The 14,305-nt window shown below is 37.4% G+C and overlaps 1 protein-coding gene and 1 pseudogene across 1 annotated transcript in view; one reads left to right on the forward strand and one right to left on the reverse strand.

The window, feature by feature from the left end:
- The first annotated feature begins 124 nt into the window (after positions 1–124).
- LOC115938856 (U6 spliceosomal RNA) lies at positions 125–223 on the forward strand (annotated as a pseudogene).
- Positions 224–1,321: 1,098 nt separating this feature from the next.
- PPIL4 (peptidylprolyl isomerase like 4) overlaps positions 1,322–14,305 on the reverse strand; it is a 40,237-nt gene continuing 27,253 nt past the window's right edge. Inside the window, exons 12-14 of the mRNA XM_081829132.1 lie at positions 11,991–12,138; positions 2,486–5,622; positions 1,322–2,265 (exon numbers count right to left, since the gene is read on the reverse strand). Coding sequence (XP_081685258.1) covers positions 5,371–5,622; positions 11,991–12,138 — 400 coding nt within the window. The 3' untranslated portion in view covers positions 1,322–2,265; positions 2,486–5,370. The remainder of the gene's footprint in view (positions 2,266–2,485; positions 5,623–11,990; positions 12,139–14,305) is intronic.

Below are 14,305 nucleotides of genomic sequence, written 5' to 3' on the forward strand. Positions count from 1 at the left end.
AATGTATTTGCAAATAACATTATCGTCCACATAAAAGACCCCAAAAAACCCTAGAGACCAATTCTAAATATAAGACTTTTGTAAAATGGCTGGATATTAAGGGCAGTGATCAAAAACAACTTGTGTACTCACTTCAGTAGCACATATACTGGAATTGGAACAGAGATTGGCACGGACCCTGCATAAGAATGACATGAAAATTAGCAAAGCGTTCCGTATTTTCATTTTTGCAATTTTTCTGTAAATCTCAAATTATCTCAAAATCAAAAGTTGAAAGAAATGTGCCACCTCATAGGTCAGGAAACAAAATCATATGTTTAAAAGATACTATTTAGGGGCACCTGGGTGGCTCAGGCGGGTGTCTGCCTTTGGCTCAGGTCATGATCTCAGGATCCTGGGATGGAGCCCGGTATCCATCCAGCTTCCTGCTCCACGGGGAGGCTGCTTCTCCCTCTCCCTCTGCCTGCCGCTCCCCCTGCTTGTGCTCTCTCTCTCAAATAAATAAATAAAATCTTTAAAAAGAGTACTATTTATAATAGAACAGAATAGAATCGAATCTTATTCATAAAAGTTACGGAAGCTAGGAGTAAATCTAAGGAAAACTTCATAAAGAAAATCCTAAAAGGTTCAAGAACTGGAGGGCTATGCTATTTTTATGAATAGGAAGATCTAATATTATGATGCTGTTTTTTTCACGCAAGTTCCTATTGTTTGAATGCAAATGCAATTAAAATCCCAACAGAATTTTTTGGGAAACCAGGGAAGTTGATTCCAAAATTGCACAAAACAAAGGGCATAGGCATTACTAATAAAACAGGTGAGGGGACTTGCTTAAATAAAGACTTTCTATAGTCACAGAAATGTAGATGTTTGGTACTGGTAGTGGGATAAACAGTAAACCGATGGAACAGAGAGCCCATGAAACAAAATCCACTTATATATGGAAATGTATATGACAGAAGTGGAAGGGTAGATCAACAGGGAATAGATGAACCATTTACTAATGGGTTTTGGACAACTGGTTGTATCACGGTTTTTAAAAAAGGTAATTTTTTTATTGTGTCACACCATATACATACACACATACAATGTAGATTAAAGATTTAAATGTAAAGAACAAAACTTTACTATTGTATCTTAAAAATCATGAGTATTGAATTTTATCAAGTCTCTTTTCTAAATGTATAAAATAATCAGTTATTTTCCCTTTATTCTGTTAATGCACTTAATTACAATGATAGATTGACTCGTGCCGAACCATTCTTCCATTTCCAAATAATTTTTTTAATTTAAAAAAAAAAACCAAAGCTTTACTTACAAATTTTAGAATATAGGAGAATGTCTTTATTAAGGATTTCTTAAACAAAATACAAAAAGCACAAAACACACAGAGAAAGGCTAATAAATCTGACATTTAACTTAAAAATTTCTGCCTAAAATATATAACCTAATTCTAATCAAACATTTAGACCTAACTTCGTTTATAGGAAACAGAAGAGCTAGAACACACCATGAAGATACCATCAAGTAATTCCCAGAATCTGAAACATTCTATGAAATATTCTGGCCCGAACTCTTCAAAAAGTCAATGTCATTAAAAAAAAAAAGAGGTGGGATGGATGGGTAAGAAACTTCTAGATTAAGAAAATAAAAATGACAAGAACAACATGCAATGCATGAACCTTGAGTTTGGGTTTAAAAACAAATCAACACCTAAAAATGGTATTCTTGAGACAATCAGGGCAATTCAAATATAGACTATGTGTTATATATTATGGGATTATTGTTACTTTTCTTTTTTAAGTAATCTCTACACCCAACGTGGGGCTGCAACTCATGACCCTGAGATCGAGTTGCATGCTCTACCGACTGAGCCAGCCAGGCACCCTTATTGTTAATTTTCTCAAGTGTGATAATATTATTGTTAATTTTCTCAAGTGTGGTTATACAAGATACTTGCTTTTTAAGAAATGCATGGTGAAATACTGAAAAGTGAAAGGTCATGATGTTTTCAATTTACTTACAAACTGTTCAACAACAAAATGTTATTGACTGTTAAATCTGGATGGAAGGTATACGGATGTTCATTATTTTCGTGTTTCTATGTATTATGAAACTTTTCATATTACAAAGTTGAGGAGACATTCATAACTTGTGCTCTTCCAAGGGCATCAATAAAAAGGTGAAAAAATAAGCCACAAACTGAGAGAAAATGTTTACATCTAATCGTAATAATGGATTAGTATCCACAGTCCTTAAGAAAAACTCCTTGAAGGGGCGCCTGGGTGGCTCAGTTGGTTAAGCGACTGCCTTCGGCTCAGGTCATGATCCTGGAGTCCCGGGATCGAGTCCCGCATCGGGCTCCCTGCTCAGCTGGGGGTCTGCTTCTCCCTCTGCCCTCTTCCCTCTCGTGTTCGCTGTCTCTCATTCTCTCTCTCAGATAAATAAATAAAAAATCTTTAAAAAAAAAAAAAAAAAGAAAAACTCCTTGAAGAATTCTGTAAGAAAGACAGTAACTTCACATAAAATGGGCAAAAGACATGTAAAACGTCACAGAGAGCAACTGGGAATGAATATAATACATACGAAAAGGGGTGCCTGGGTGGCTCAGTCATTAAGGTCCTGGGATCGAGCCCCGCATTGGGCTCCCTGCTCCGCGGGAAGCCTGCTTCTCCCTCTCCCACTCCCCCTGCTTGTGTTCCCTCTCTCGCTGTGTCTCTCTGTGTCAAATAAATAAAATCTTTAAAAAAAAAATACATACCAAAAAATGCTCAACCTTGTTAGCATTTAAGAAATGCAAATTTAGGGCGCCTGGGTAGCTCAGTTGGTTAAGCGACTGCCTTCGGCTCAGGTCATGATCCTGGAGTCCCGGGATTGAGTCCCACATCGGGCTCCCTGCTCAGCAGGGAGTCTGCTTCTCCCTCTGACCCTCCTCCCTCTCATGCTCTCTGTCTCTCATTCTCTCTCTCACAAATAAATAAAATCTTAAAAAAAAAAAAAAAGAAAGAAAGAAATGCAAATTTAAATAGCGAGATTTCCACTCAGGCCAAAAAGAAGTGACAGGACCAGGATTTACCTTCCCCGTTTTAAACAATTAAAGACCTGCTGCCAAGTTTTTCAGGCACTGGACAGCAGCCAGCGCAAGCCAGTGACTCTTGAGAGAAGGAAAACCAACAAGAAAGTGACAACTGCCTGAGCTAACTGTGCGACTTCTACACTGTAGCACTATGACGGGTGTGACTCTGAAGAGCCTGGGAGTCTCTGGGGGGAGAGAGTTGGCAGAGCCAAGATGCAGTTTGTAGGGCAGAGTAGTGGAAAGAGGACGGAACTACAGAGGGAGAGTTCCACATCTACAGACGGTTTGCCTGAGTCTTCAGCTGAATCCTAATCGGTGTATACACAGGAGGAAACTACCCGAAGGTGGGAAAGAACCACCAGAAAAGAGCAGGCAGCACAACCTGGGAGCTCATATAGGGCTCAAAATTGTTCTTGTTCCCAATAGCCAGAGAGGAGAAATCTCCTAAGAGACTAAGCAAAGGGGAGATTATTCAGAGGGTATTACCTCAGTAGTGAGCCAAATTAGCCCTAAAAGCTCTTCTGGTCCTACCTCATTATACTTAAAAGGCAAGCTATGAAAGGATCAGACTGTTTCCAAGTAACTTAATTATGTTCCAGAAAAAGCTCAATATATTTAAAGGAACACAAGAACTCTAGTACACAGCAATGTAAAATCCAAAAATTACCAGTGAAAAGTAAATTACAACTCAATAATGGGTGGGGAAAAAATCAATCAATAGAAATAGACCAGAAATGATACCAATGACAGAATGATCAAGTACATTAGCACAGCTATTATTAACGTACTCCAGGTGTTTAAAAAAAAAAAAAATGGAGGAAAGCATGAGCCTGTTAAGGAAAAGCATGGGGGATATAAAAAAGACCCATATGGAACTTCTAAAATTAAAAAATTACGTCTGAGGTGAAAAATAAACTGGATGGGATTAACAGAAGATTAGATACTTCAGGAGAAAAGATTAATGAACTTGAGGACACAGCCATGGAAACTATTCAATATGGAACAGGAGAAAAAGACTTCACCCAAATGGAGCATCAGTATAATGTGTGACAACATCAGATGGCCTAACATACAAGTCATTGGAGTCTTAGGAGAGGAGTGAGAGGAGGGGAGGGACAGAAAAAAACTGAATAAATAATACCCATAGTTTTTCCAAATTTGGTGAAAACCATAAACCTGTAGGTAAACAGCCCCAGCAGAAGAAACATGAAAAAAAACTACACCAAGCACATCATAATCAAATTGCACAAGAGCAATGATAAAGAGAAAACAGTAAAAGCAGCCAGAGAAAAAGAACAAGTTACATATAGAAGAACAAATATAAGAATAATAGTAGTCTTCTTGCTGGAAACCACAAGAAGGTACCACTAAGCATTCACTACATTGGCAAAATTTAAAAGTCTGAAACTAAGACGTGTTTGAGATGATGTAAAACAAAGGTAACTCACATAGAGCTGGTCGGGGTATAAACTGGTTCAGCCACTGCAGAATATAATTTGGCATTATCTTGTAAAGATGAAAATATTCATACCATGTGAGCAAGCAGTATCACTCCTAGATACAGAATGTTCATAGCAGCACTGTTTGCAATAGCAAAAACAAAAACAAACCAACAACTCCAAATGTCCATTAACAGAAGAATGGGTAAATTGCGGTCTATTCATACAATACTATAAAGCAATAAAAATGAATGACTCTCTAAAAATACTAAGTTGAAAAAAGCAAGTCACAGAAGTAAACATACATTATGCCATTTATATAAAATTCAAAAACATACAAAATTTAACATTTCATTTCAGCATACATACATTGGTGTAAAACTATAACAAGCAAGAGAAGGACAAATACAAAATTCAGAATAATCATCACTTGAGAGAGCATAAAGAAAGTTTCTAAAATGCAGGTGATATTCTATTTCTTAAGCTGGCTCCTGGGCACACAAATATTTACTATTCTTTATACCTTATATATACATGTTTGTGAATTTTTGTAAGTATGAAATACTTCATTTAAAAAAAAGAAGAGTGGAAAATGTGAAAGACTTTAAAAATGAAGACTACTGTTTATGTATAACAATAAAATTAGTGTAAAAAAGTATACAAAGAAAATGTTCAGTTTTTTATTGTCTTTCTGTGCCCTATACAATCAGTATCAACTGAAAAGGGCCATAACCCTAGTGTGAAAAAAAGTAACAAGCAGAGTCTTTAACGGCTTTGACACAAAATCTGAATAGCTGATGCTCTAAGTTAGACAACAGTGAATGCATTAGCCACTCATGTCTGATTCCTCATTTTTCATCTGTACTTAGATTTTTCTTTATCTTTGGATTTCTTGGGACTCCTGCTTCGGTCTCTCTTTTTACTCCGTTCTCTTTCGTAGGGGTCAGTCTGATATTTGGATTTGTGACTATTACTATAGTGGCCGTCCCTTTCTCGAGATCGGCTACGACTTCGGTTTTGAGGTCGGTCTCTCTTTTCACTCTTCTGTTTCTCCCAACAGCTTTCTTCTTCTTCATAGTGACCAAACCCCATCTCCCTGTAGATATCCTGTCAAAGGAATGGAGAGAGAGTTACAAGTGAATCTGTAAAATAATTTTATAGGTACTGTCAATTAATAAAACTCAGAAAGACTACCATAGCAAGAAGCTGTAACAGCTCAAATTTGAACACCACCACTAATCCCAAGAATCTCATAAATTAGAAAGCAAAAATAATTCAGAAAAAGACTTAATCATTTTTCTTATCAATCTCATTGCTTTGTAACTACTACTTCAGCTGAACTGAAGGATCAGATCCAAAAACAAAGAACTGAAATCCACCCAACTGAAATTAGAACAACTGTTTAGAGAAAATCGCAATACCAAGAATTCTGGCTGTGGCTGGTCACCTTTCTACCCCTCCCTCCTCCACTCCCCAATTGATCTGCAATGGAATTACTAAAATTCCCATAAAAACCCTATAAGGAAGACATTTAAATAACATAGCCAGAAGAGGTTTTAGACAAGTCGATAAAACAGATACCGCATACTTTAGTCTGAGTGATTATTTTTAAAGTGTTTATTTTATAACAACTCTTCAAATCTTCAAATATATTTTCCTTGTTTATATTAGGCTGATATATGTTTTTTATTAAAATCATTTATTGGGGCGCCTGGGTGGCTCAGTCAGCTAAGCATCTGACTCTTGGTTTTGACTCAAGTCATGATCTCATGGGTCATGAGACGGAGACCCGTGTCAGGCTCTACACTCGGAGGGGAGTCTGCCTGAGATTCCCTCTGCCCCTCCCCCTGCATGTGCATGCACTCTTTCTCTAATAAGGAACTCTTTAAAAAATAATAAATAAATAAATAAAATCATTTATTTACATATTTCTTTAAAAATGAGTTAAGAAACAATGGGCCACCAGAGTAGATACATTAAATTCTTTTGGGGGGGCAGTGAGAGAGATAGAGACAGAGAGAGGAGGGGGGTAGAGGGAGAGAATCTTAAGCAGGTGAGCCACCCAGTGACCCTAAATTCTATTCTTACTAATTTTTAAGGAACAATACTAATTTTCCTATATGAAGAGGGCTAGTTACAACAATTCTATTTCTGTTTGTGTTCTATCCCTAATTAAAATGACTATCTTGGGGGCACCTGGGTGGCTCAGTTGGTTGAGCATCTGACTCTTCACCTCAGCTCAGGTCTTGATCTCAGGGTCATGAGTTCAAGCCCTGCCTTGGACTCCACACTGGGCATGGAGCCTACTTAAAAAAATAAAATAAAATGAGTATCTCAGCAAGTGGCCAAAATCTAAAGAGACCAGAGCCAATGTTCTTTCAAGAGACAGTTCATAAAATTCAACCTCCTTAAAAGATTTCTCTCAGAGGAAAGCAAAATCCTAAGGACTGAGTTCCCAAGGGTCCCAACTCTATCACCACAGACATTATTAAAATAGATGTAGGGGTGCCTGGGTGGCTCAGTTGGTTAAGCCACTGCCTTCGGCTCAGGTCATGATCCTGGAGTCCCAGGATCGAGTCCCATATCGGGCTCCCTGCTCAGCAAGGAGTCTGCTTCTCCCTCTGACCCTCCCCCCTTTCATGCTCTCTCTCTCTCTCATTCTCTCTCTCTCTCAAATAAATAAATATTTAAAAAAAAAATTAAAAATAAATAAATAAATAAAATAGATGTAAATGTCAAGCTTTCAAATCTAGAGTGATGACTACCCATGGTTAAGGACTGGGTTTTAAGCAAAGGATTCATAATTATTCGATATATTGTCTAGATACTGTATATTACACCTGGCATGGAGATTGCAGCATGTGAAAATAGATCTAACATGATTGTTATAATCAGTGTTTGTGGAATACAACTTTATAAACTGTTTCATGATTTCCTGCACAATCCCTAAATAGTTATTCTCACTCTGTAAGAGTCCCAGAGGTAGAAAGTGAGTACTTGGTTTAACTCTTTAACTACTACTTTCTAGCAATATATGACAGCCCTAGATAAAAGAATTTTTTGTGCTTCCTGTAACATATACAAAATGTAAATATTTGTGTACTATTCTGTCTGTATATTTAACTCCTGTATTGGTTGAGACAACAAACTTTTAAAATGGAGAGACTGCTAAATGATGTATAAGTATAAAATCTTTAGTAATTATACAAAGAGGCACTTAAGTGCTCTGAGTGTTTAAAATAAGAGAGAAGGAGATAAAAGATTATACAGTATTTAATTCTTTGAAAAACTTGATGAAGCTGAAAATCTGAAATGCACTGAAACCTTAAAACCTCTCCTACTTGGGAGTATTTTTCAAAGCTATACAAGCTTTAAAGTTGGGCAGCTCTAGGTTCAAATGGTCTTTGCCATTTAGGAGATGTGTCAAACAAGAAATAATCTTGAGGTTAGATTTACCAGGGAAGGTTTCATAGAGAAGTTAGGATTTGAGATTAACCTCAAAGAATGAGTGGGTTTGGCTGTGGATTGGCTGCAAGAAGGCTAATGCACGGAGTAGAAGTGAAAACTGAAAAGCAAGGAAGAATCAGCACCATGTTCATGAAGAGGAAAAGGTCAGATGGCTGGATGAAGCCATATTAGAACTGATCCTTTAAGTATGTGCTAGCACAGTGCTAAGTGCTTTTGGAGTACAATATTACCCTCATTCTAGCAAATAAGGAAAGTGAGACTCAAGAGATCTGTACAGGGTGGAGATAATTTTTTAATTGATCAGTAACTTGACATATAAAATTGAAAAGGGGGTGGTACAGAATAATGAAAAAAACCCATACCTGACTGAATCAATATAATGTTAAAGTTCTAGCTCTCTCATTAAACTACAAAGGGCCACAGGCCTGTGGGGTCAGGATCTTTACATCTAAGGGGAAGGGAATGAATTAGATGGGCTGTAAGTCCCTTCCAGTACAGACTTTAAAAAAATTCTATCATTTTATACACTTAAGCCATAAGACAAAATGACTAAACTAGTATGTGGCTAAAAAGGAAAGAAAAAACACCATAAAATGGCCAATTTACTATTTTTTAAGTGGACAATTTAAAGCAATCACCTTAACCTATCCAATGATTTCATGTAAAGCAGTCCAAAAAAATCTAAACTAAAAGCTATCCTTGCTCAGGTCTCTAGGAGTAAATCAAAGATTTAGTTAAATCTAAATCACTAAAATAACATTACCTGATCAAAATGACAGCAAAAATAGAGTCCCCAATTATAAGAATAATAAACACCTACGAAAGCCACAGAGGAGGATTGACAACCAGGATGCGTACTTCTCAGCCAGGCAACCCACAGCTGAAAACTCACTTCCTGGAACCCCAGTAAAACCCAAACCTCAACAACATAGTAACCATCTCTGGAATAAAGACATGAGGTGGAAAAATTAAACACAGAAGTTTTCAAATTGAACAGTAAGGCTGTCACTCAATAAAAAACAAAGAACTTGAAGAAATAAGTTAAAATATTCTTAGGAAACTAGGCCCACCAAGCAAAATACCAACAAATAGGAAAATCTGAGCTATACCTGAGAATAACCTAATACTGAAAATTCCCTTTAATGATTATATTTTTGAGACTGAAATCAAAAGGATAAAAATCAGAATAATAAAACAAAAAATTGGGCCCACTAAACTGTTAAATACAGACGCTATTTTATTGGAAAGAAAATTAGTATACTTGTATTATTAAATCAAAGTACAAAATCAAAAAACATTTGCTTTGAGGGGAGAAATAAGTTAGGAGACTGTTAGTTGGAACTTAATTTTGTAATTGCCAACTGATTTAAAATTATTTTAAAAAGTTCTAACCACATTCCCCCAAAAAACTACTTGATGGCTTTTACTCCATGCCAAAAAAGAAAAATATTTTCTATTGTAAAGTTTTAAAGTAATCAAACAGCAGGATAAAAAAAGATGCACAAAAGGGATGCACAAAATCAGAGACTTAAAATGCAGCCAGATTTTGGATTTCTTGGACCTCTGATTATTGCAAATAGACCAACATACTGCACGTGAGGCCTAAACTCACTGAGGAGTCCATGTGCAAGTGCAGGACGGGAAGCCGCGGCTAAAAAAATATGGACGGTGGTCCGGGGTGACGCAGGGGGCGGAGATCAACAAGTTCCAGTGGAAAACATGCTAAATATTCATAGAAATGTGACACAGCCACCATTTCAAAAGACTGGGGTGGTCTCAGGCCAAACTAATACAGTACAGAAATTAAGAGGGAGCTGTGCCAGGCAGATGACACTGGAATATCACACGAGGAGACCAATTTTATCCGACTAGCAATAGAAAACCGCCAGCAATATACTCCAGGTCAGAGCAGCAGCAGAGTGGCTAGGAGAACAAGTCCAGATTCACACTGTGGCTCTGCTACTGATCAGCGCTGTAAAACCAGGGCAAGTCACTTAAACTCTTCAGTTTTCACTTTCTCGGTTGTGAAATGGGGAAAATCGTATCCACCTCACACTGTACGCACACAGACGCCGCTAGCTGTCACTGATTCATGTGCGTCTTAGTTGGGAGAACTGAGGAACAGAGGAAAGGTGTGACTTAAACACTGAGGGCAGGGCATGAACGAGGGCACTCTTTAAACAGCAAAAAGGCTATGGAAAAAGAGAGGTCCTCAAGATGACAGCGAGGAGTAGGAATACATGCTATCTAGAACAGAGGAAACTAAGAATATTATATATAAAATACGTATCTGCTGAAATTTTTTAAAAATGAAGAACAACCCATGAAACACACTGAGGGGCTGCCGTGGGGGCAGAAGTGAAGGGTAGGGGGAAGAATCTAGGTTCTCCACACGTACCGCTTCGCAGATTTTACTTTGGAAGCATACAAGAAATTTTTAAAACTACAAAACACACAAAAAATTATTTAAAGCAATCTCTAAACACTGAAAAGAAACAAATTAATTAAAATATGAATCCAGTGAATGGCCTTACCACAGAAACTATTCTGATTTAAAACACAGTAATTTAAAAAAAGAATAATCATGACAAAACACAGTAATTTGACTGTAATAGTAAAATAACAGCCAGTGTAGAAAATGTGTGCACACACACTTCTCTTCACTTAATCTTGACAACATACCTGTGAGATAAGTATAATCTCAATTTCACAGAGGAGGCAGCTGTGGCTCAGAAAGCGCAGTAACTTGTTGAGGCCACATCAATGGCTAGTGATGCAGAAACTTCCACCTAGCTTCTCTGAAGCCAATCCTGCACTTTGCCAACCATACTACATCTCTCCTTCTCTGCGTCTTTGCTTGACGTGCCATTCTCACCATCTTGAATTTTCACCCTCTCACCTCTGCCTACTAAAATCTCTTTACCCACCAGGCCCTGCTCCAAAGTCCTCCCATGGTAACACAAAAGCAAGGGGCTGTCCTGTAATTTGCTTTTCATTTAACTGAGAGCCAAAACGCAGGCTAGAAATGACTTCTCACTAGAATCAATTTTCTTTGAGGAATTATTAGTATCACTGTCTTAGAAAATGTATTGTTGGGGCACCTGGGTGGCTCAGTCAGCTGAGGGTCTGACTTCGACTTCCGCTCAGGTTATGATCTCAGGGTCCTGCGATTAAGCCCCCTGTCAGGCTCTGAGCTCAGCAGGCAGTCTGCTTATCTCTCTGCCCCTCCCCTGCTAGTGATGGTTCTCCCTCTTTCTCTCTCTCATACACACACAAATAAATAAATAAATCTTTAAAAAAAAAAGAACATGTATTGTTCAAGAACACATTTGGGATGATCAAGTTAATTATGAGTGCTCTTTTTATTTCAGATACACAATATGGAAGGCATAAATGTTTCACAGGTCTTAAAACTTCAAGAGCCGGGAGCCTGAGTGGCTCAGTCGGTTAAGTGACTGCCTTTGGCTCAGGTCATGATCCCAGTGTCCTGGGATCAAGCCCTGCATCGGGCTCCCTGCTCAGCAGGGGAGTCTGCTTCTCCCCCTCCCCCTGCTCATGCTCTCTCTTTCAAATAAATAAATAAAAATCTTTTAAAAATATATAAATAATAAAAAATAAATTAAAAAAAAAAAACTTCAAGAGCTATAAGTACTATCCATTGCACTTGGTGGTAAGTTAAAATGACAAATGAGCACTTTTTCAGCACAACCACACTTGCACCTGATGGGAGTTAAGTAAGTGTCCACAGGTTCAGAAATCACTCGTTTCACAATATGGAACTGGATGATATACTAAGTTACTCTGAAAACAATCTTTTATCATTTGTGAGATACATTCTCAAAAACTACAGTCCATCACCCCAGTGAAACCATTCTATGTTCTAGAGTTAGGAATATGGCCACCCTGTTCATAACTATACCCTTACCCCCTATATTATGTCACTCAGAAGTAATTTACAGAGGGATAAAATATTTCTCTCTACAGCTAAGGCTGGACATTACAAGTACCTGATTAGTATTTCTGATCGGCATGTAGTCCTCATCTTCTTTTTCTTCAGAGCAGTGACGAGTTTTCTTCTTGTGTTTTTTACTTGTGTGTGAGTGACTTGATTTTGAATCTTCGGCTTGCTCATCTAGTACAAGATCATATTTTGCACTGCAGCAGCAGCTAGTTAAGGACAGATGTGAGAACTGACACTGATAATACATCAAAACATAAGAATCTGGTAACCAAAGGAGGCCATGAGGCTAAAGGTATTTTTTTAAAGCAAAAAGCACCTCATAGCATAGAGTCTTTTTCTGAAACATAACTACTTCGTATTTTCTTTCAGGAAAAATGGAAAGAACCCTGACCTTAAATAAACAATTAACAACTGGCAAGTGAGTGGGCAAAAAACATGGAGGGCAAAAAAAGCTAAATCCACAAATGAAAATTTAAGTAGCCATAAAAAATAAGGAAACCTATTTGTCAGTAATGAAAAAAACTTAAACTTACAAAATGAGGTAAGTTTCACTGGAAAAAATTAAGATATGACAAACTCCAATGCCAGAGGAGCTACAGGAGATAGAAGATACATTCATGTGACACCTCTTTTGAAGTACTAATTAGTCCAATCCTATAGGAGGAAATTTAGCAATGCCTCGCAAGAGCCGCCATATTTAAATTGAAGAATTTATAAAAGATTAAAATAAGTTAAACGAACAAAGGCATATATAACAATTATTTTTTGTAACAGAAACCGAGAGTAACAAAAGCCTAGTAATAAGGACATTCTTAAATATACTGTAGAACTTCAACAGGATATACAAAGAAAGTTATTAGCAATGATAAGTGAATGCTATGAAAAAAAACAGAAAAGTGTTTATGAAAAATTAAAAGTGGAAAAAGCTTGAAATAAAAATTGTTTATACCATATGGTAATCATAACTTTACAAATCATAAAAGATCAAGATTTGAAAGAAACAACGAGAAATGGTATCATTTGTCTAGATGGTAAATTGTGAGTGGATCTTTTTTTTTTAGTTGAAGTGTAGTTGACATACAATATTGTATTAGTTTCAGGTGTACAACACAGTGACTCAATATTTATAGACATGAGTGAATCTTGTCTTAATTTCACATAAATGTGGTATAAAAATTATGATAATGTGTTTTAATTCAGAGAGATGTATTTTCTCTAATATACTATTATGTCTTAGAATAAGAGAAAATACAAAACCATTACACTCTGTTGAAAATAATCTCAAATTCTAAAATAGTGTTTGAGGAAGGCTGACAAGGGCCAGAATAGTGGTTTTCAAAAAAAAAGCTTAGAAGGAAGCCCACCACACAGAGCTGTTTTAGAGGTATGTGCAACTAGAGGAATGGGGGACACACTTCCCTCAGGACCAGAGCGTCGGGTCTGTTTGCACAACACCGCAGCTCTATGCCTTCCTCGGGGACGTCTCACTTCTACATAACATTGAACAGGAAAATGCCGCATCCTCTTGGCTTTTCACAAGATGGCTAAAGATGGCCAGTCAGCCTGTACCATATCCTATTCCTACTCCATTATCTCTAACTTCTTTTCTCCTTTATACTATGTCACACTGTTTCCAGAGTAGCTTCTGGAGCCTCTCCTTTTGCAGGGACAAATTCAACAGTCCTTGCCCAGGATTTCACTCACTGTGTTGCTTTACACATGCAGCTCCCTCCGTCCAAAATCCATTTAGTGTGTCACAGCCAGCATTTTGTAATAACGTAGAATAGAAAACAGAATATATGGCACCTAATAAAAATACTATGGCATTTCTGTTTCAATTATGTGTGCGTGTAAATGGCTGTACTTGGATTGTGCTGGGCATAACATAAACTGGATTTCTTAAATGATGGATCAAGTCAGAGAAAACAGCCTCCCATCATAGCTCTCCCCCCATATTCAAGGTGCAGCTTTAATGTCACTTCTCTTAGTGTTACCTGAGGGTCCTCCCTGACTCCTCACCTCTATAAGCCCCATATCCCACAAATGTACTTCTTTCCAACACTCTAGACATATTTATATTTGATTCCTGGTAATTATTTAATGTCTGTTCATCACCCCTCCAACAATAAAACGTAAGGTCTATGAGGGCAGGGGCTATGTTTCACTGCTAAGCTGGGTGTGTAACAGACGCCAAATAAGTACTTGTTGATTATTTACCATATCGCCAAGACACTTGTCACATCTCTTCTCCCTCACTTACCCACTATCTTCTACTCACTACTACAGGCAACACTTGCATGTGTCAAATCTTTCCAAAGTCCTTTGAATTAACCATAGATTTGTGATCTCTCTGACTTCCTT

Source organism: Leptonychotes weddellii, chromosome 8, assembly GCF_054177405.1.
Source record: "Leptonychotes weddellii isolate Sample4059 chromosome 8, ASM5417740v2, whole genome shotgun sequence".
Taxonomy (NCBI): domain Eukaryota; kingdom Metazoa; phylum Chordata; class Mammalia; order Carnivora; family Phocidae; genus Leptonychotes; species Leptonychotes weddellii.